General features: G+C 41.7%; 1 protein-coding gene and 2 long non-coding RNA genes across 3 annotated transcripts in view; 2 read left to right on the top strand and 1 right to left on the bottom strand.

Moving 5' to 3' along the window:
- LOC127002372 (uncharacterized) overlaps positions 1–4,668 on the top strand; it is a 43,158-nt gene extending 38,490 nt beyond the window's left edge. Inside the window, exon 3 of the long non-coding RNA XR_007756102.1 lies at positions 3,726–4,668. This is a non-coding gene — a long non-coding RNA (uncharacterized LOC127002372). The remainder of the gene's footprint in view (positions 1–3,725) is intronic.
- On the bottom strand, positions 229–18,836 carry LOC127002344 (T-complex protein 1 subunit theta-like). Its single transcript, XM_050868186.1, has 9 exons — positions 18,670–18,836; positions 12,135–12,305; positions 10,917–11,162; positions 9,002–9,181; positions 7,135–7,314; positions 5,623–5,876; positions 3,434–3,554; positions 2,172–2,309; positions 229–669 (listed from the first exon to the last, which is right to left on the bottom strand). The coding sequence occupies exons 1-9, from the start codon at positions 18,727–18,729 to the stop codon at positions 379–381; spliced, it is 1,641 nt and encodes a 546-aa protein (XP_050724143.1). The 5' UTR covers positions 18,730–18,836; the 3' UTR covers positions 229–378.
- Positions 7,321–10,522, top strand: LOC127002380 (uncharacterized). Its single transcript, XR_007756124.1, has 3 exons — positions 7,321–7,731; positions 9,470–9,557; positions 10,079–10,522. It is a non-coding gene; the product is annotated as an uncharacterized LOC127002380 (long non-coding RNA).
- Positions 18,837–23,216: the final 4,380 nt, after the last annotated feature.

The following is a 23,216-nucleotide window of genomic DNA, read 5'->3' as shown; positions in this document are numbered from 1 at the left end:
TTTAGTGGGCGCAACATCTGTGGTCATATGCCGGAGAGAGACAGAAGGGGAAGGAAGTATAGGAGAAGGGAACAGTTGGAAAGTTTGGTTTAGTCGGCGCAACATCTGTGGTCATGCGCCGGAGAGAGACAGAAGGGGAAGGAAGTATAGGAGAAGGGAACAGACCCCAGGAGACGGGACACAACCCCCGATTAATACCTGGTACCCATTCACTGCTGAAAACATGGATTTAGTGTGCAAGACTTTATTGGTAATGTAAACAGAACATACTGACACTGAGGTTGTTAACGGCAAGGTATTTGGTTATAGGCAAAGAAGCGTTTGAGTTGCCAGAAGTCACCAAAAGTACATATAAATTCAGCCCTCCGTAAGATAAGTTCAATCATCATCGGGATCCTGGGCACCCATTCCCCTTGGCTTCGGACCCCCTGCTCGCTTAGCCATGATGATCTGGTCCACTCGAAGGATCTGGTTGGCAGCGGAGGTTGCATACTTGATGGCCCAGTACTTGGTGAGATAGAGGTCGTAGATTTCCTTCTCTGCGGCATCAATCACCCCCGATCCCTCGTTCTCACAATCAAAGCCAGCGTTTTTCTTGCCCTCGGTGTGTGCGGCCAGGAGGTTGGAGAGCGTCTCTTGGTAACCTGCTCCACAGTTATCGGCAAGAACCTGAGATGAAGGAAGTATTTAACAAACTCATTCAGTAGATCTTAATTACAGCAGAACCTTAACCCAGTATCAGCGGGGACCATGTTTCTTAATGGTCCCTCCAAGCGAGAAAAATGAGAAAAAATCACCCCTCACACAAACCATTTCATAATATATATCAAAGCATTTGTGATCAGATTATGTATCATCTATTTTGGGGGTTATATCATGGCACAAATTTGGCCCGTCGCTGCTACACGGTTAAAATGTTACTGAACTAAATTTGTGGCTTTACCGTGTAGCAGCGACGGGCCAAATTTGTGGCTTTACCGTGTAGCAGCGACGGGCCAAATTTGTGGCATTACCGTGTAGCAGCGACGGGCCAAATTTGTGGCTTTACCGTGTAGCAGCAACGGGCCAAATTTGTGGCTTTACCGTGTAGCAGCGATGGGCCAAATTTGTGGCATTACCGTGTAGCAGCGACGGGCCAAATTTGTGGCTTTACCGTGTAGCAGCGACAGGCCAAATTTGTGCCATGATATAAACCCCCCAAAATAGATGATACATAATCTGATCACAAATGCTTTGATATGTATTATGAAATGGTTTGTGTGAGGGGTGATTTTTTCTCATTTTTCTCGCTTAGAGGGACCATTAAGAAACATGGTCCCCGCTGATACCGGGTTAAAAATCAAAGACTAGCTCAATTGTTTTCTACCTTTGTTTACAAGGTTATCACTTAATTACAAAATCACTCACTTCAAACAATGATTTCTCTTGTAACATTCATTCCGTACAAGTTATCTCTCAGCCAAAGTTTGGAAAGTTTTGTTTAGTCGGCGTAACATCTGTGGTCATATGCCGGAGAGAGACAGAAGGGGAAGGAATTATAGGAGAAGGGAACAGACCCCAGGAGACAGGACACAACATCTGTGGTCATATGCCGGAGAGAGACAGAAGGGGAAGGAATTATAGGAGAAGGGAACAGACCCCAGGAGATGGGACACAACATCTGTGGTCATATGCCGGAGAGAGACAGAAGGGGAAGGAATTATAGGAGAAGGGAACAGACCCCAGGAGACAGGACACAACATCTGTGGTCATATGCCGGAGAGAGACAGAAGGGGAAGGAATTATAGGAGAAGGGAACAGACCCCAGGAGACGGGACACAACATCTGTGGTCATATGCCGGAGAGAGACAGAAGGGTAAGGAATTATAGAAGGGAACAGACCCCAGGAGACGGGACACAACATCTGTGGTCATATGCCGGAGAGAGACAGAAGGGGAAGGAATTATAGGAGAAGGGAACAGACCCCAGGAGACAGGACACAACCCCCAATTAATACCCAGTACCCATTCACTGCTGGGTGGACAGGGGCGTAGGGTATCGGAAAAGCCACCCAAATTTTTCCACTCCGCCCGGGAATCGAACCCAGGCTCTCTCGGTTGTGAGCTGAGTGTGCTAACCACTGCACCACGAAGCCCCTTTTATTTCTCCCCGACACACTCCTCGAAACTAACCTTGGGGAACACTCTCAAGGACTCGGAGAACTTCTTGATAGCGTACTGCTCAAGCCCTGGGCACTGTGACCCGTATTGCTCGATGAGACGGCTGAGCTCAATCTCTGTGCTCCCGGCTCCGGGCAGACACCTTCCATCCTGAAAAATATCCATGTTTCACTAATGTTTCCGGGACACAAATCCTGAGATAGACAAGTTATTTAGAAGATACATAGGGCAAAATTTCCATGTTTTGCCAATGTTTTCAGACCCAAATCCTGAGATAGACAAGTTATTTAGATGATACATAGGGTAAAATTTCCATGTTGATGATACATAGGGCAAAATTTCCATGTTTTGCCAATGTTTTCAGCCCCAAATCCTGAGATAGACAAGTTATTTAGATGATACATAGGGCAAAATTTCCTTTCACCAATGTTTTCAGCCCTAAATCCTGAGATAGACAAGTTATTTAGAATATACATAGGGTAAAATTTCCATGTTTTGCCAATGTTTTCAGCCCTAAATCCTGAGTTAGACAAGTTATTTAGATGATACATAGGGTAAAATTTCCATGTTGATGATACATAGGGCAAAATTTCCATGTGTCACCAATGTTTTCAGCCCCAAATCCTGAGTTAGACAAGTTATTTAGATGATACATAGGGCAAAATTTCCATGTGTCACCAATGTTTTCAGCCCCAAATCCTGAGATAGACAAGTTATTTAGATGATACATAGGGTAAAATTTCCATGTTTTGCCAATGTTTTCAGACCCAAATCCTGAGATAGACAAGTTATTTAGATGATACATAGGGTAAAATTTCCATGTTTTGCCAATGTTTTCAGCCCCAAATCCTGAGATACACAAGTTAAATGATACATAGGGTAAAATTTCCATGTTTCACCAAATCCTGAGATAGACAAGTTATTTAGATGATACATAGGGTAAAATATCCATGTCTCACCAATGTTTTCAGCCCCAAATCCAGAGATAGACAAGTTATTTAGATGATACATAGGATAAAATTTTGCCTGTTTGTGAAACTGATATTTCTAAAGTTTTTTTTTCTGACCTTTTAATCAGAGAAATAGATTATCGGACAACTGACCTTTCTTTTCGGACACCCTTTTGACCTTAATACAGGCGCAGAGAGTAGCAGGGTTTTTCTTTTAAATATCTTTCTTTACGCCCTTGAACTGTCTCCTTAGATATACAAAATAAATAAATAAATAAATAAATAAATTATGCAAAATCACAACTTAATTCAAGGCAGACTTACGCGACACAGCCCCTTGAAAGTGTTGATGGCATCCACTACGGCCCGCTCAATGTCATCCATGTAGTTATCGGTAGACCCCCGGATGATCACGGTAGCAATCCTCGACTCTTCTCCTTCTTGCCTGTCACGGAAAAAATGGAATGTTTGGTTTAGTCGGCGCAACGTCTGTGGTCATATGCCGGAGAGAGACAGGAGGGGAAGGAATTATAGGAGAAGGGAACAGTTGGAAAGTTTGGTTTAGTCGGCGCAACATCTGTGGTCATATGCCGGAGAGAGACAGAAGGGGAAGGAGTTATAGGAGAAGGGAACAGTTGGAAAGTTTGGTTTAGTGGGCGCAACATCTGTGGTCATATGCCGGAGAGAGACAGAAGGGGAAGGAATTATAGGAGAAGGGAACAGTTGGAAAGTTTGGTTTAGTGGGCGCAACATCTGTGGTCATATGCCGGAGAGGGACAGAAGGGGAAGGAATTATAGGAGAAGGGAACAGACCCCAGGAGACGGGACACAACCCCCGATTAATACCTGGTACACTGCTGGGTGGACAGGGGCGTAGGGTATCGGAAAACCCGCCCAAATTTTTCCACTCCGCCCGGGAATCGAACCCGGGCTCTCTCGGTTGTGAGCCGAGTGTGCTAACCACTGCACCACGAAGCCCCCTGTGTTTTAGAAGGGGCGTGATGGATAAGTACATGTTTTAGAAGGGGTATAGGGCTTAAAGTACCTATTTCCTTATCTGCACAGGGAAAGACAGGCTACATATTACATCATATCAGGAGCAAAAAGATACATGTTACTCAGAAATGGTGACCTTCAGTACACCAAACACAAGCTCACTCTTCCCTTGTAGCTTGTTCTTGTTCCTCCTGTGATGTTAAGCCTGTCTTTCCCAGTGCCAACTTGAAAATAAGGCTTTGTCCCATAACCCAGTAGCAGCGACGGGCCAAATTTGTGGCTTTACCGTGTAGCAGCGAGGGGCCAAATTTGTGGCTTTACCGTGTAGCAGCGAGGGGCCAAATTTGTGGCTTTACCGTGTAGCAGCTATGGGCCAAATTTGTGGCTTTACCGTGTAGCAGCGACGGGCCAAATTTGTGGCTTTACCGTGTAGCAGCGACGGGCCAAATTTGTTGCTTTACCGTGTAGCAGCGACGGGCCAAATTTGTGGCTTTACCGTGTAGCAGCGAGGGGCCAAATTTGTGGCTTTACCGTGTAGCAGTGATGGGCCAAATTTGTGGCTTTACCGTAGCAGCTATGGGCCAAATTTGTGGCTTTACTGTAGCAGCGACGGCCAATTGGCTTTACCGTGTAGCAGCGACGGGCCAAATTTGTGGCTTTACCCGTAGCAGCGACGGCTAAATTTGTGGCTTTACCGGGCCAAATGTGGCTTTACCGTAGCGAATTTATGGCTTTACCGTGTAGCAGCGACGGGCCAAATTTGTGGCTTTACCGTGTAGCAGCGATGGGCCAAATTTGTGGCTTTACCGTGTAGCAGCGACGGGCCAAATTTGTGGCTTTACCGTGTAGCAGCGATGGGCCAAATTTGTGCCATGATATAAACCCCCAAAATAGATGATACATAATCTGATCACAAATGCTTTGATATATATTATGAAATGGTTTGTGTGAGGGGTGATTTTTTCTCATTTTTCTCGCTTGGAGGGACCATTAAGAAGCACGATCCAAGCTGCTACCGGGTCAATGGTCACATTTTAAAACATTTCGTCGCCCAAGTTGACATATTTGACAAGGCTTTCGTAGGAGCTGTAGGCCTTTCCAGGGGTAGTTGTATGACCCTGGTGGTAGTGTGACCCTTCCTCTGTGCCGTGAACCTAGAAACACATATTTGACAAGGCTTTCGTAGGAGCTGTAGGCCTTTCCAGGGGTAGTTGTATGACCCTGGTGGTAGTTTGACCCTTCCTCTGTGCCGTGAACCTAGAAACACAAATTTGACAAGGCTTTCGTAGGAGGTGTGAGCATTTCCAGGGGTAGTTTTATGACCCTGGTGGTAGTTTGACCCTTCCTCTGTGCCGTGAACCTTGAAAAACACCCATGAAAAACAGATTGACCCCCTCTTTGACCTTAAGAAATAGCTGATATGACAAACGATGGAGTCTTGAAATACAGCCCTAATCTCCTTCTCCTCCAGACGCCTCCACTGAGGAAAAAACACTTCAATCAGAGGAAAAGCTTACCGGAAAATTGTTACAGGGATTTCGCCAACTTCATCCATGAAGACGCGATCACACAGACCAATTTCTTCTGGGGTGGGACATGTGAGCTTCGGCAGGATGGTGGCCCCAACTGTCTTGCAGAGGCGGCGAAGATCCCACTTGCTGGTGACTCGCACGGCCATGATGTTATACTTGTTGAGGTAGTGAAGGGCTAGGTCGCCAATCTTCCCACCAGCAACAACAACCGTGACACCAGCATCAGCCAGGGCCTTCACCTGAGGAAAGATGGAAAGTTTGGTTTAGTCGGCGCAACATCTGTGGTCATATGCCGGAGAGAGACAGAAGGGGAAGGAGTTATAGGAGAAGGGAACAGTTGGAAAGTTTGGTTTAGTCGGCGCAACATCTGTGGTCATATGCCGGAGAGAGACAGAAGGGGAAGGACTTATAGGAGAAGGGAACAGTTGGAAAGTTTGGTTTAGTCGGCGCAACATCTGTGGTCATATGCCGGGGAGAGACAGAAGGGGAAGGAGTTATAGGAGAAGGGAACAGTTGGAAAGTTTGGTTTAGTGAGCGCAACATCTGTGGTCATATGCCGGAGAGAGACAGAAGGGGAAGGAGTTATAGGAGAAGGGAACAGTTGGAAAGTTTGGTTTAGTCGGCGCAACATCTGTGGTCATATGCCGGAGAGAGACAGAAGGGGAAGGAATTATAGGAGAAGGGAACAGTTGGAAAGTTTGGTTTAGTGGGCGCAACATCTGTGGTCATACGCCGGAGAGAGACGGAAGGGGAAGGAATTATAGGAGAAGGGAACAGACCCCAGGAGACAGGACACAACCCCTGATTAATACCTGGTACCCATTCACTGCTGGGTGGACAGGGGCGTAGGGTATCGGAAAACCCGCCCAAATTTTTCCACTCCGCCCGGGAATCGAACCCAGGCTCTCTCGGTTGTGAGCTGAGTGTGCTAACCACTGCACCACGGAGAGAGTAGCTGTTCGCCCATTACTCCAGACATATATATAAGTCTAGTTAAAAAACACTATCACCATTCATTAATCTAAATTTTGAAGAATCAAGGTATATTTCTATATCATTCATTCATATCCTGGACACCTGTTCCTAGGGGATGGCCTCGACAGAAGAGCTTCCATCTATCTCTATCCACAATCCCTCCTCGCCTGCTCAAAGTTCCTCGCTGATCTCTCCCCCGTCTCCCGCACCCTATCCCTCCATTTCATAAAGCATTCCGACCCTCTATCTCCCTCACCTACACCCTCCTGGTCATCCAACTCTCCTCCATTCACTCCATGGGGCCAAACCGCTTCAAAGTCCGTCCCTTCACATTCCAAAACACTCTTTCAAAACTCATTCCATCCATTCTACTCACACCAAAAGCACTCCTCAAGCAACTCCTTTCCACTGCCTGCACTCTAGACCTCAGACTTTCATTCCAGGCCCATATGTGAGGCTTGGTACTGTTAATGTATTTCTCAAATCAAATAAGTTATCATCTACAAATTGTGGAACTCTTACATCCCCTTCCATCCTGTTCTCCTCTCCTCTTGAAAACGAGGCGAGCTCATCGGCAGTGTGGATCAGAACCGTTCCTTTGGTCTCTGTGGTGGTCACATCAAAGGGGCAGGAGTACACGGCAACCTTGGCCTTCTCTTTGGCTGTAACAGATCCTTCTACTGTCCGCTGGAAAACCATACCCTGGAAGAAAAGAAGAATCTTAACCACATATATCAAACGCATCATCCCAAACAAGATATCTACAGTCTGAGATGATCAACATTGTAACAACTTGTCTGGCCATTCCTCGCTCAGCTATGGGCTCTGTGAAGACTTTAAGAGGACAGTTGGAATGTTTGGTTTAGTGGGCGTAACATCTGTGGTCATGTGCCGGAGAGAGACAGGAGGGGAAGGAGTTATAGGAGAAGGGAACAGTTGGAAAGTTTGGTTTAGTGGGCGCAACATCTGTGGTCATATGCCGGAGAGAGACAGAAGGGGAAGGAGTTATAGGAGAAGGGAACAGTTGGAAAGTTTGGTTTAGTGGGCGCAACATCTGTGGTCATATGCCGGAGAGAGACAGAAGGGGAAGGATTTATAGGAGAAGGGAACAGTTGGAAAGTTTGGTTTAGTCAGCGTAACATCTGTGGTCATGTGCTGGAGAGAGACAGAAGGGGAAGGCAGTATAGGATAAGCGAACAGTTGGAAAGTTTGGTTTAGTGGGCGCAACATCTGTGGTCATATGCCGGAGAGAGACAGAAGGGGAAGGAGTTATAGGAGAAGGGAACAGTTGGAAAGTTTGGTTTAGTCGGCGCAACATCTGTGGTCATATGCCGGAGAGAGACAGAAGGGGAAGGAATTATAGAAGGAAACAGACCCCAGGAGACGGGACACAACCCTTGATTAATACCTGGTACCCATTCACTGCTGGGTAGACAGGGGCGTAGGGTATCGGAAAAGCCACCCAAATTTTTCCACTCCACCCAGGAATCGAACCCGGGCTCTCTCGGTTGTGAGCCAAGCATGCTAACCACTGCACCATGAAGCCCCCAGAGGAAGCATACCTACCAAACAACTCTCATGGATTTCAGTGATCATTTTGCAGTCGCCTAACCTAACCTAAGAAGCTTATAACTGATACAAAGCTGAACAGGTCAAGTTGAACTCTCTTGTTTGATTGCCAATGTAACACTTCTGTAGCAGGGATGATGTGACCTCCCTGAGCAGTTAATATGATAGTTAAAATATGTAAAATACTAATAATTCTATAGTTAAATGTATGAAACCCTTCACTAACAAGAGAGCCATTTGTAGGACAAGAATTATGAGAAAGGTTACAAGTGACCTGTTTTAGTATTTGTGGGAATTTAACCGTGTAGCAGTGACGGGCCAAATTTGTGGCTTTACCGTGTAGCAGCGACGGGCCAAATTTGTGGCTTTACCGTGTAGCAGCGACGGGCCAAATTTGTGGCTTTACCGTGTAGCAGCGACGGGCCAAATTTGTGGCTTTACCGTGTAGCAGCGACGGGCCAAATTTGTGGCTTTACCGTGTAGCAGCGACGGGCCAAATTTGTGCCATGATATAACCCCCAAAATAGATGATACATAATCTGATCACAAATGCTTTGATATGTATTATGAAATGGTTTGTGTGAGGGGTGATTTTTTCTCATTTTTCTCGCTTGGAGGGACCATTAAGAAACACGATCCCGGCTGATACCAGGTTAAGATACATGATCCCAGATGCTACCGGGTTAAGATACATGATCCCAGATGCTACCGGGTTAAGATACATGATCCCAGATGCTACCAGGTTAAGATACATGATCCCAGCTGCAACCGGGTTAAAATGAATCACTCTCAAATCACTTAATCACTCTACCTTACATACCTGGACAACTTCGGACTTGTGAATGCCAGATCCTAAGATTTTGCAGACCCTCACATTATCAACGTTGAATGTGGTCTTCTCGGGCAGAATGGAGATGCAAGCGCTGGCCACAAGCTTGGCGAGGAAATCTTCATTGCCGAACTGCTTACTCATGATAGCCGTGCGTAGGGCCTTACTCACCTGGGGAGAAACAAAAGTTGGAAAGTTTGGTTTAGTCGGCGCAACATCTGTGGTCATATGCCGGAGAGAGACAGAAGGGGAAGGAGTTATAGGAGAAGGGAACAGTTGGAGAGTTTGGTTTAGTCGGCGCAACATCTGTGGTCATATGCCGGAGAGAGACAGAAGGGGAAGGAGTTATAGGAGAAGGGAACAGTTGGAGAGTTTGGTTTAGTCGGCGCAACATCTGTGGTCATATGCCGGAGAGAGACAGAAGGGGAAGGAGTTATAGGACAAGGGAACAGTTGGAAGGTTTGGTTTAGTGGGCGCAACATCTGTGGTCATATGCCGGAGAGAGACAGAAGGGGAAGGAATTATAGGAGAAGGGAACAGTTGGAAGGTTTGGTTTAGTGGGCGCAACATCTGTGGTCATATGCCGGAGAGAGACAGAAGGGGAAGGAGTTATAGGAGAAGGGAACAGTTGGAAGGTTTGGTTTAGTCGGCAACATCTGTGGTCATATGCCGGAGAGAGACAGAAGGGAAGGAGTTATAGGAGAAGGAACAGTTGGAAAGTTTGGTTTAGTGGGCAACATCTGTGGTCATATGCCGGAGAGAGACAGAAGGGAAGGAGTTATAGGAGAAGGGAACAGTTGGAAAGTTTGGTTTAGTCAGCGCAACATCTGTGGTCATATGCCGGAGAGAGACAGAAGGGGAAGGAGTTATAGGAGAAGGGAACAGTTGGAAAGTTTGGTTTAGTCGGCGCAACATCTGTGGTCATATGCCGGAGAGAGACAGAAGGGGAAGGAGTTATAGGAGAAGGGAACAGTTGGAAAGTTTGGTTTAGTGGGCGCAACATCTGTGGTCATATGCCGGAGAGAGACAGAAGGGGAAGGAGTTATAGGAGAAGGGAACAGTTGGAAGGTTTGGTTTAGTCGGCGCAACATCTGTGGTCATATGCCGGAGAGAGACAGAAGGGGAAGGAGTTATAGGAGAAGGGAACAGTTGGAAAGTTTGGTTTAGTGGGCGCAACATCTGTGGGCATATGCCGGAGAGAGACAGAAGGGGAAGGAATTATAGGAGAAGGGAACAGTTGGAAAGTTTGGTTTAGTCGGCGCAACATCTGTGGTCATATGCCGGAGAGAGACAGAAGGGGAAGGAATTATAGGAGAAGGGAACAGTTGGAAAGTTTGGTTTAGTGGGCGCAACATCTGTGGTCATATGCCGGAGAGAGACAGAAGGGGAAGGAATTATAGGAGAAGGGAACAGTTGGAAAGTTTGGTTTAGTCGGCGCAACATCTGTGGGCATATGCCGGAGAGAGACAGAAGGGGAAGGAATCATAGGAGAAGGAAACAGACCCCAGGAGACGGGACACAACCCCTGATTAATACCTGGTACACTGCTGGGTGGACAGGGGCGTAGGGTATCGGAAAACCCGCCCAAATTTTTCCACTCCGCCCGGGAATCGAACCCGGGCTCTCTCGGTTGTGAGGCGAGTTTGCTACCAACTAGACCATTATACCAACTCTACGAAAGCCTTGCCACACCACCACCAGGGCCATGAAAGTACCCCTGGAAATGCCCCTCACAGCTATACGAAAGCCTTGGCACAGTACCACCAGGGCCATGAAAGTACCCCTGGAAATGCCCCTCACAACTATAGAGGTTAAGGAAAAATGTAGAAATAGCTCTTTAACACACAAATACACACAGTAGTAGTAGTAGTAGTAGTAGTAGTAGTAGTAGTAGAGAGCATCTTACCTGTTCCAAATTCCGTGTGTCAGTCACCTCCCAGCACTGAAGGCTTGGCAGAACCTCCAGGGCCTTGTCAACAGCCAACTGGTAACCTTCGGCAATATCGGTCGGAGTCAGGCCCATCCGAATCAGGTCCTCGGCAGCCTCAAGCAGTGCCCCAGCAAACATAATGACCCAATTAGTCCCATCACCCATCTCCTGCTCCTGCATCTGGGAGGCCAGCACCATCAGCTTGGCGGCAGGATGCTCAATCTGTGGGGAACGCAAAGTAGAAGTTGACATTTCAAAGCTATACTGATCTGTTGCAAGACTCCATTTACAGTGAGCGATATCAAGTTGGAAAGTTTGGTTTAGTGGGCGCAACATCTGTGGTCATATGCCGGAGAGAGACAGAAGGGGAAGGAATTATAGGAGAAGGGAACAGTTGGAAAGTTTGGTTTAGTCGGCGCAACATCTGTGGTCATATGCCGGAGAGACAGAAGGGAAGGAATTATGGGAGAAGGAACAGTTGGAAAGTTTGGTTTAGTGGGCAACATCTGTGGTCATATGCGGAGAGAGACAGAAGGGAAGGAGTTATAGGAGAAGGGAACAGTTGGAAAGTTTGGTTTAGTGGCAACATCTGTGGCCATATGCCGGAGAGAGACAGAAGGGAAGGAGTTATAGGAGAAGGAACAGTTGGAAAGTTTGGTTTAGTCAAGCAACATCTGTGGTCATATGCGGAGAGAGACAGAAGGGAAGGAATTATAGGAGAAGGGAACAGTTGGAAAGTTTGGTTTGGTCGGCGCAACATCTGTGGTCATATGCCGGAGAGAGACATGAGGGGAAGGAATTATAGGAGAAGGGATCAGTTGGAAAGTTTGGTTTAGTGGGCGCAACATCTGTGGTCATATGCCGGAGAGAGACAGAAGGGGAAGGAATTATGGGAGAAGGGAACAGTTGGAAAGTTTGGTTTAGTGGGCGCAACATCTGTGGTCATATGCCGGAGAGGGACAGAAGGGGAAGGAATTATAGGAGAAGGGAACAGACCCCAGGAGACAGGACACAACCCCCGATTAATACCTGGTACACTGCTGGGTGGACAGGGGCGTAGGGTATCGGAAAACCCCCAAAACTTTTCCACTCCGCCTGGGAATCGAACCCGGGCTCTCTCGATTGTGAGCCGAGTGTGCTAACCACTGCACCACGAAGCCAAGTATAAGGGCTATTAGTGGGAATCTAACTCACCTCTAATTCCTTGATGATAGTCGCTGCGTCATTGGTCACAAACAGCTTCTCCAAATGATTGATGACCATCTTGTTCCGCCCCTGTGGCCCATACGCTGTTTTCAAAGTCTTGCTAAACTCCTTACAAGCAGCGATGTTACGAAAGACTGCTTCCTCCAGGCCTGCATAGTGCTGTAATTATAAGCAGAACAGTAAGCTTGGTTTAGTATAGATAAGGTATTAGTGTGTTATTTAATGTTATATTCTAAGCTTCTATGTCATTCATCAAGATTTCGTATGTCTTAGTCTGACAAGTATTGCCTGCTGCCCAATACAAGTAGGAACATTTTTAACCTGGTAGCAGCGACGGGTCAAATTTGTGGCTTTACCGTGTAGCAGCGACGGGTCAAATTTGTGGCTTTACCGTGTAGCAGCGACGGGTCAAATTTGTGGCTTTACCGTGTAGCAGCGACGGGTCAAATTTGTGGCTTTACGTTTACCGTGTTAGGTCAAATTGGCTTTACGGTCAATTTGTGGCTTTACCGTGTAGCAGCAGGTGGTCAAATTGTGGCTTTACCGTGTTGCAGCGACGGTCAAATTTGTGGCTTTACCGTGTAGCATGACGGGTCAAATTTTTGGCTTTTCCGTGTAGCAGCGACGGTTCATATTTGTGTCTTTACCGTAGCAGCGACGGCCAAATTTGTGGCTTTACCGTGTAGCATGACGGGCCAAATTTGTATCATCTATTTTGGGGGTTTATATCATGGCACAAATTTGGCCCGTCGCTGCTACGGTAAAGCCACAAATTTGGCCCGTCACTACTACGGTAAAGCCACAAATCTGACCCTGCTACGGTAAAGCCACAAATTTGTTATCGCTGCTACAGTAAAAGCCACAAATTTGGCCCGTCGCTCTACACAGTAAACCACAATTTATTACGTCGCTGGTAAAGCCACAAATTTGACCGTCGCTGTTACACAGTAAAGCCACAATTTGACCTCACTGCTACAGTAAAGCCACAAGTTTGGCCCGTCGCTGCTACGGTAAAGCCACAATTTGGCCGTCTGCTACACGGTAAAGCCACAAATTTGGCCCGTCGCTGCTACACGGTAAAGCCACAAATTTGGCCCGTCGCTGCTACACGGTAAAGCCACAAATTTGGCCCGTCGCTGCTACACGGTAAAGCCACAAATCTGACCCCTGCTACACGGTAAAGCCACAAATTTGGCCCGTCGCTGCTACACGGTAAAGCCACAAATCTGACCCCTGCTACACGGTAAAGCCACAAATTTGGCCCGTCGCTGCTACTGGGTTAAGTCTATCACATATTTATCATAAAGAATAAAATGCAAAAAAACAAAGAAAACCAAACCAGCTGTAACCTAACCATATTTAACCTAACCTAACCTAACCTAATCCTAAACTAACCTAACCTAATCCTAAACTAACCTAACCTAACCTAATCCTAAACTAACCTAACCTAACCTAATCCTAAACTAACCTAACCTAACCTAACCTAACCTAACCTAACCTAACCTAACCTAATCCTAAACTAACCTAACCTAACCTAACCTAACCTAACCTAACCTGCCCTAGCTATGTCCTTATGTCATACTGTGATTAGGGTTGCACCAATTAATCGGCAGGTAATCGGTAATCGGCCTTATCGGCCATTTTGCCGATTAATCGGTAATCGGCCTTTTGGCCGATTAATCGGGCCGATTATCAAAAAAAATTTCTCTCTTTTATGGTGCAATGTACATAACACAATATCATTAATATTGATATAAGGATGGTGATGTTACCAAAACTCTTGACACACCTTTCCACAGCATTTATTACAAACAAGTTAATATGCAAATGTACATTAGACAATTCAAATTCATTAATTATTTGAGAGAGATATTTCGCGGTCATTCCTTTCCCCTTCATTAGGCAAACATGAATCAATACCTACTCAAGAACTTTTTTTCCCCAAAAATTATGGCAGATGGCAGACAGTGTATGGCAGATGGCAAACGCGTGCCAAATTATGGCAGAATTCCATAATTATGGCAGACAGCGCAACACTGGCCGGTGGTCATTGATGTTCACCGTACTGGTACTGGATACGTTCTGTTACAGAGTTCGTATGATACCCTCATACCATTTTCAGTTTTACCTAATTGATGGACAATATTTATGTAACTTTTTCATCATTGTAGCTACACAAAGCTATTATTTAATCAAATTAATATATACGTAACCATTCTGCATATTTTATAGTATACTAATAGAAAAATTAGAACAAGCGTGTTTTTAGATTAGAATTAAGCTAACACAGTGTAAAACACAGTAAATCAGAACAAGACGTGAGAGATTGATAAACTCTCTGTACACTACCATTTCTAGTAGCATCTGTATATACGTACGATCACCACAAGAACGAGAAAACTGACAAATTTTAACAATAAAATCAGGATGTTGCCAAATCATAAGTAACAAATTACAAGAAGTATTTGCTCTCCATACAAAAGATGACAGCTGCCCAGTAAACAAAGTTGTAAACATGAGAGTAGAGGTATGTCTCTAACTTTGTGATATCAGTATCCACTCCAGTAATAATATTAATATTAATCTCATTTACAATTTCAAAGTAATCGGCCGATTAATCGGTATCGGCCGATTATTGGCAACCGATTAATCGGTAATCGGTAATCGGCCCAACTGCTTATCGGTGCAACCCTAACTGTGATGTATTAGACTGCTTTCAAAGACTTCTTAATCAATATTGTTAAGCTTCCAGAATCTCCCGGAAGCTTCTGGTTGCAGCCCTTCAACCGGATAATCAATATAGACCAGTGTCGGTCTTAACCTCGGATGGCTACCATGATTTCAAGGTAATACTTTCTAACGAGTCGAACTTAGATCCTGAAATCGAACTTGGAGCCTTTAATCTGCATCTATAAGTCTAATTAAGGAGTTACTGTTTAATTAAGTTCAAAAAGACATCAGATTAATTTAAAACACATAAAACTATATATATAACAAATTAAGTTCGATTCGGCACTGGAAAATTATCGAACTTAGAGAGCCTGAAATCGAACTTGGAACCTTTAATCCACATCTATAAGTCTAATTAAGTAGTTACGGTTTAATTAAGTTCAAAAAGACATTGGATTAATATAAAACACATAAAACTATATATATAAAAAACCAAGTTCGATTCGCCATTGAAAAACGACCCACACTTATCGAACTTAGATCCTGAAATCGAACTTGGGGCCACGAATCCGCATCTATAAGTCCAATAAACTTGTTACTGTTTAATTAAGTTCAAAAAGACATTGGATTAATTTAAAACACATAAAACTATATATATAAAAATCCAAGTTCGATTCGCTATTGAAGAACGACCCACACTTATCGAACTTAGATCCTGAAATCGAACTTGGGGCCACGAATCCCCATCTATAAGTCTAATAAACTTGTTACTGTTTAATTAAGTTCAAAAAGACACCGGATTAATTTAAAACACATAAAACTATATATATAAAAAATCAAGTTCGATTCGGCACTGGAAAAATTATCGAACTTAGACCCTGAAATTGAACTTGGAAGCATTAATCCACATCTATAAGTCTAATTAAGGAGTTACGGTTTAATTAAGTTCAAAAAGACGTCGGATTAATATAAAACACATAAAACTATATATATAAAAAATCAAGTTCGATTCGGCACTGGAAAAATTATCGAACTTAAGAGACTGAAATCGAACTTGGAGCATTTAATCCACATCTATAAGTCTAATTAAGTAGTTACAGTTTAAGTTCAAAAAGACGTCGGATTAATTTAAAACACATAAAACTATATATATAAAAAATCAAGTTCGATTCGGCACTGGAAAATTATCGAACTTAGATCCTGAAATTGAACTTGGGGCCACGAATCCGCATCTATAAGTCTAATAAACTTGTTACTGTTTAATTAAGTTCAAAAAGACATTGGATTAATTTAAAACACAAAACTATATATATAAAAAACCAAGTTCGATTCGCCATTGAAAAACGACCCACACTTATCGAACTTAGACCCTGAAATTGAACTTGGGGCCACGAATCCGCATTTATAAGTCTAATAAAGTAGTTACAGTTTTAATTAAGTTCAAAAAGACATCACAAAACTATATATATAAAAAACCAAGTTCGATTCGCCACTGAAGAACGACCACACTTATCGAACTTAGACCCTGAAATTGAACTTGGGGCCACGAATCCGCATCTATAAGTCTAATAAACTTGTTACTGTTTAATTAAGTTCAAAAAGACATCGAATTAATTTAAAACACATAAAACTATATATATAAAAAACCAAGTTCGATTCGGCACTGGAAAATTATCGAACTTAGATCCTGAAATCGAACTTGGGGCCACGAATCCGCATTTATAAGTCCAATAAACTTGTTACTGTTTTAATTAAGTTCAAAAAGACATCACAAAACTATATATATAAAAAACCAAGTTCGATTCGCCACTGAAGAACGACCACTTATCGAACTTAGACCCTGAAATTGAACTTGGGACCACGAATCCGAATCTATAAGTCTAATAAACTTGTTACTGTTTAATTAAGTTCAAAAAGACGTCGGATTAATTTAAAACACATAAAACTATATATATAAAAAATCAAGTTCGATTCGGCACTGGAAAATTATCGAACTTAGACCCTGAAATTGAACTTGGGGCCACGAATCCGCATCTATAAGTCTAATAAACTTGTTACTGTTTAATTAAGTTCAAAAAGACCGGATTAATTTAAAACACAAAACTATATATATATATAAAAAAACAAGTTCGATTCGCCACTGAAGAACGACCACACTTATCGAACTTAGATCCTGAAATCGAACTTGGGGCCACGAATCCGCATCTATAAGTCTAATAAATTTGTTACTGTTTTAATTAAGTTCAAAAAGACATCGGATTAATTTAAAACACATAAAACTATATATATAAAAAATCAAGTTCGATTCGGCATTGGAAAATTATCGAACTTAGATCCTGAAATCGAGCTTGGGGCCACGAATCCGCATCTATAAGTCCAATAAACTTGTTACTGTTTAATTAAGTTCAAAAAGACATTGGATTAATATAAAACACATAAAACTATATATATAAAAAACCAAGTTCGATTCGCCATTGAAAAACGACCCACACTTATCGAACTTAGACCCTGAAATCGAACTTGGGGCCACGAATCCGCATCTATAAGTCCAATAAACTTGTTACTGTTTAATTAAGTTCAAAAAGACATTGGATTAATTTAAAACACATAAAACTATATATATAAAAAATCAAGTTCGATTCGGCACTGGAAAATTATCGAACTTAGATCCTGAAATCGAACTTGGAAGCATTAATCTGCATCTATAAGTCTAATTAAGGAGTTACGGTTTAATTAAGTTCAAAAAGACGTCGGATTAATTTAAAACATATAAAACTATATATATAAAAAATCAAGTTCGATTCGGCACTGGAAAATTATCGAACTTAGATCCTGAAATCGAACTTGGGGGCACTAATCCGCATCTATAAGTCTAATAAACTTGTTACTGTTTAATTAAGTTCAAAAAGACATCACAAAACTATATATATAAAAAACCAAGTTCGATTCGCCATTGAAGAACGACCACACTTATCGAACTTAGACCCTGAAATTGAACTTGGGGCCACGAATCCGCATTTATAAGTCTAATAAAGTAGTTACAGTTTTAATTAAGTTCAAAAAGACATCACAAAACTATATATATAAAAAACCAAGTTCGATTCGCCATTGAAGAACGACCACACTTATCGAACTTAGACCCTGAAATTGAACTTGGGGCCACGAATCCGCATCTATAAGACTAATAAACTTGTTACTGTTTAATTAAGTTCAAAAAGACATTGGATTAATTTAAAACACAAAACTATATATATAAAAAATCAAGTTCGATTCGGCACTGGAAAAATTATCGAACTTAGATCCTGAAATTGAACTTGGGGCCACGAATCCGCATCTATAAGTCTAATAAACTTGTTACTGTTTAATTAAGTTCAAAAAGACGTCGGATTAATTTAAAACACACAAAACTATATATATAAAAAACCAAGTTCGATTCGCCATTGAAGAACGACCCACACTTATCGAACTTAGACCCTGAAATTGAACTTGGGGCCACTAATTCGCGTTTATAAGTCCAATAAACTTGTTACTGTTTAATTAAGTTCAAAAAATGCGATAATGTTTTATATATGGAGGCGAGGCGGGGCGGTCTGAGTCATCCCTTAAGTTTAGTCTCCCAGCGCCACAAAACGCCATTAAACACTCCACAACGCTCCACAACCATGTATTTCAGGTCACGGCGTCCTCGGGTAAGGTCAGCGGGCGTGACCTTTCCCGGGAACACATGGAAACACGAAAATCCTCGACCATGTGTCATTTGTCCAAGGCCTCGACCATGCCGCCGCCTCCTCCCTCCGCCCTTATATACCGTCAATACGCCTTATTTCACTTATGTATCATGGTTTTAACTTACCCTGGCGCCGTCCTTAAGCATGGAGGCGAATCCCGGGGCTCTAGGGACGTGTAAGGCCATTATTGTGATTATTTAAGACGATGATGAAGATGCCGACCTCCTCTGTGGACAATGGCGCTGCTCTTGCTCTTGCTGTACATGAGACTCCCGAGAAATACCTCCGCGGTGAAATAGCTCTCCGCCCCTCCACCACCCATGCGCACTAGGACATACCCACCCCCGGAAACGTGTTATTTTGCCTGGTTTTGGTCTGTTTTGTCCATTTGTAGTGTTTTCTGGTGTTTAATATCACCCACCAGACGCCAGGTATGCCAGAGTGGGGGGATGTCAACATGGGGTGTTTTTCGCCATTATCCGCCCTGTTCGTGTGTTGTAAAGCCCCCTGGTGGTTGATAACGTTACTTTGATGTTTGTGAAGTGTTTTAGGGTCGATACCGGACGAGGAATTAATAGCGGGGAGTGAAATATATGCAGTTAGCAGGCTGAACCTCTCCCTATGCGAGCTATTTTGCACAGCGAGGTGATTCCTTTTGTCATCGGGGCACGGACAACGTTGCCATATTGTCGTACTCAGCATCTTGTGTTTCCCGATTTCAGACCCAAAACTGCCTCCTCGACCCCAATAACTGCATTTATTTATGGTTATCGTTTAAATGGTTAATTATCGGTGTTTTTTGGCAATAACTATGGCTCAGATACCGGTAAATACGAGGCGCGGAGTACGATAATCTGGCATCGGTGATCGGCATAGACAGTAAATCAGCGTTGCCAAGGATTTACATAGATTTACATAGATTTACCCCCACAGACCCCATATGGTCCAGACTAATAATTTTTCTAATCTAATTTTTTCTAGTTCTAATCTAATAATTTTTGGCAATAACTATGGCTCAGAAAGCGGTAAATACGAGGCGCTGAGTACGATAATCTGGCATCGGTAATCAGCGTTGCCAAGGAGGAATGGCGGCGTTGCTAGATTCCACCCTTAAATGCGCTACACATATCTCAAAACGTTAATTTAAATACTTCGCTGATAACATTCTCCCAGTGGCATTATGAGTGAATATATAACGATTGCACAGCTCACAATATGGTGGATGATATATTTTTTCCAAGTTTTGATAAGTCGCTACATTAATACGATATGATTCAATACATATCTGTGAATGGCATCAAACGTTTTTCTGCTTAACGTTGATCGTAATACTTCGCTGATAACATTCTCGCAGTGGCATTATGAGTGAATATATAACGATTGCACTTAGTTAATGTCGCTACATATATATTTTTCACATCAACCAATTAACACAGTCATTTAATACGTTAATACTTCAATGGTGATATATTCTTAATTCTTACAGTATTTATTCAAAGGGAAACATCTGGGAATATCACCAAAGTTTTTTTCTGAGGTTTTATATATATTGCTGAAGTTCCTCTATTTTTCTGCGACTTAATTGTTTTCCAGGATAGTTATTTTAATATATTCTTTTATTTCTTGTATATTTTTTTATTCTTCGTTCTGCCAATATTATTTTTTTCTGTGTCACGTGAAGTTAGCGGTAAGTTAAATTTGCTATATCTTTATATCTTCAGGATAGTTAATTTAATACATTCTTTTATTTCTTGTATATTTTTTTATTCCTCATTCTGCCAATATTATTTTTTTCTGTGTTACGTGAAGTTAGCGGTAAGTTAAATTCGCTATATTAATTGATTGATATATAGCTTATTGTTGCAAGTAAAACTGTACATTCTAAAATAAAATGTTCTAATGTTTCCTTAAATTCTCACAATCTCATATGGACATTTTTTGGGTCGTGATATTTAATTATTTTTCTACCACAATTTCATTTATAATCAATATATTTACAGTCTAATTCCTTATATTTTTTGTACATTGAAGTTTTTAATTCTTTATAACTATTTAAATATTTCAATTCAATTCAGTGTCTTTATCGTTATTTTTTCGTACGATAATTCCATTTGGCCCACGTAAATAAATACCCGGGAAGTTTAAATTTTAAGAAACTCCTTTATTTTGAGTTTCATGGTGATATCTACACATATATAATTGTATAATCACATGGCATATCCTCCCTTCTCCCTTAATTATACGTACAAGGATTAACTATCAATCAATCAATTATATTCTATTTTAATTTTTTCCTACGTTGTTTTCAAATGGCGCACGTTTATACTGCGCGACCAACGTTCAAATTTTTGGGAATGCCTTTCTATAGGGTTAAATGCGCTACGCAAATGTCTAAACGTTGATCTTAATACGTTCGAGAGTGGGAGCAAACGTTTTCTGAGGTTTGAATTGATGTCCGCTTATAGATTTCACCTCAAAACGTTCTTAACAAATACTACATCAATGGGGATATATTCTTAATTACTACGTATTCTTAAAGGGAAACGTTCGAGTGTGGCAGCGAACGTTTATCTGAGATTTTAATTGATATCCGCTTATAGATTTAACCTCAAAACGTTCTTAACAAATACTACATCAATGGTGATATATTCTTAATTACTACGTATTCTTAAAGGGAAACGTTTGAGAGTGCCAGCAAACGTTTTTCTGAGGTTTTAATTGATATCCGCTTATAGATTTAACCTCAAAACGTTCTTAACAAATACTACATCAATGGGGATATATTCTTAATTACTACGTATTCTCAAAGGGAAACGTTCGAGAGTGCCAGCAAACGTTTTTCTGCGGTTTTAATTGATATCCGCTTATAGATTTAACCTCAAAACGTTCTTAACAAATATTACATCAATGGGGATATATTCTTAATTACTACGTATTCTTAAAGGAAAACGTTCGAGTGTGCCAGCAAACGTTTATCTGAGGTTTGAATTGATATCCGCTTATATAGATTTCACCTCAAAACGTTCTTAACAAATACTACATCAATGGGGATATATTCTTAATTACTACGTATTCTTAAAGGAAAACGTTCGAGTGTGGCTCCAAACGTTTTTCTGAGGTTTTAATTGATATCCGCTTATAGATTTAACCTCAAAACGTTCTTAACAAATACTACATCAATGGGGATATATTCTTAATTACTACGTATTCTTAAAGGAAAACGTTCGAGTGTGGCAGCAAACGTTTTTCTGAGGTTTTAATTGATATCCGCTTATAGATTTCACCTCAAAACGTTCTTAACAAATACTACATCAATGGGGATATATTCTTAATTACTACGTATTCTTAAAGGGAAACGTTCGAGAGTGACAGCAAACGTTTTTCTGAGGTTTTAATTGATGTCCGCTTATTGATTTCACCTCAAAACGTTCTTAACAAATACTACATCAATGGTGATATATTCTTAATTACTACGTATTCTTAAAGGGAAACGTTTGAGAGTGCCAGCAAACGTTTTTTCTGAGGTTTTAATTGATATCCGCTTATAGATTTAACCTCAAAACGTTCTTAACAAATACTACATCAATGGGGATATATTCTTAATTACTACGTATTCTTAAAGGGAAACGTTTGAGAATGGCAGCAAACGTTTTTCTGAGGTTTGAATTGATATCCGCTTATAGATTTAACCTCAAAACGTTCTTAACAAATACTACATCAATGGTGATATATTCTTAATTACTACGTATTCTTAAAGGGAAACGTTTGAGAATGGCACCAAACGTTTTTCTGAGGTTTGAATTGATATCCGCTTATATAGATTTCACCTCTAAACGTTCTTAACAAATACTACATCAATGGGGATATATTCTTAATTACTACGTATTCTTAAAGGGAAACGTTTGAGAATGGCACCAAACGTTTTTCTGAGGTTTGAATTGATATCCGCTTATTGATTTAACCTCAAAACGTTCTTAACAAATACTACATCAATGGGGATATATACTTACTACGTATTCTCAAAGGGAAACGTTTGAGAATGGCATCAAACGTTTTTCTGAGGTTTGAATTGATATCCGCTTATAGATTTAACCTCAAAACGTTCTTAACAAATACTGTATCAATGGTGATATATTCTTAATTACTACGTATTCTTAAAGGGAAACGTTTGAGAGTGCCAGCAAACGTTTTTCTGAGGTTTTAATTGATATCCGCTTATATAGATTTAACCTCAAAACGTTCTTAACAAATACTACATCAATGGTAATATATTCTTAATTACTACGTATTCTCAAAGGGAAACGTTTGAGAATGGCACCAAACGTTTTTCTGAGGTTTGAATTAATATCCGCTTATCGATTTAACCTCAAAACGTTCTTAACAAATACTGGATCATTGGGGATATATTCTTACTGTGTATTCTTAAGGGAAAACGTTTGAGAGTGCCAGCAAACGTTTATCTGAGGTTATAATTGATATCCGCTTATAGATTTAACCTCAAAACGTTCTTAACAAATACTACATCAATGGTGATATATTCTTAAGTACTACGTATTCTTAAAGGAAAACGTTCGAGTGTGGCAGCAAACGTTTTTCTGAGGTTATAATTGATATCCGCTTATAGATTTCACCTCAAAACGTTCTTAACAAACACTAGATCAATGGGGATATA

The sequence above is a fragment of the Eriocheir sinensis genome, chromosome 23 (assembly GCF_024679095.1).
Source record: "Eriocheir sinensis breed Jianghai 21 chromosome 23, ASM2467909v1, whole genome shotgun sequence".
NCBI classification, from domain to species: Eukaryota; Metazoa; Arthropoda; class Malacostraca; order Decapoda; family Varunidae; genus Eriocheir; species Eriocheir sinensis.
The sequence above is the reverse complement of the archived record's forward strand: the minus strand, read 5'-3'. Positions and strand labels throughout refer to the sequence as shown.

Bases quoted from the DNA above. Each gene is read 5' to 3' on its own strand.
- LOC127002344 (XM_050868186.1), bottom strand. From the start codon at position 18,729: ATGGCCTTACACGTCCCTAGAGCCCCGGGATTCGCCTCCATGCTTAAG. The intron at 12,306-18,669 runs GTAAGTTAAAAC...TTATAATTACAG, and splicing joins TGCTTAAGGACGGCGCCAGG to CACTATGCAGGCCTGGAGGA. The intron at 3,555-5,622 runs GTAAGCTTTTCC...TTTCCGTGACAG, and splicing joins ATCCCTGTAACAATTTTCCG to GCAAGAAGGAGAAGAGTCGA.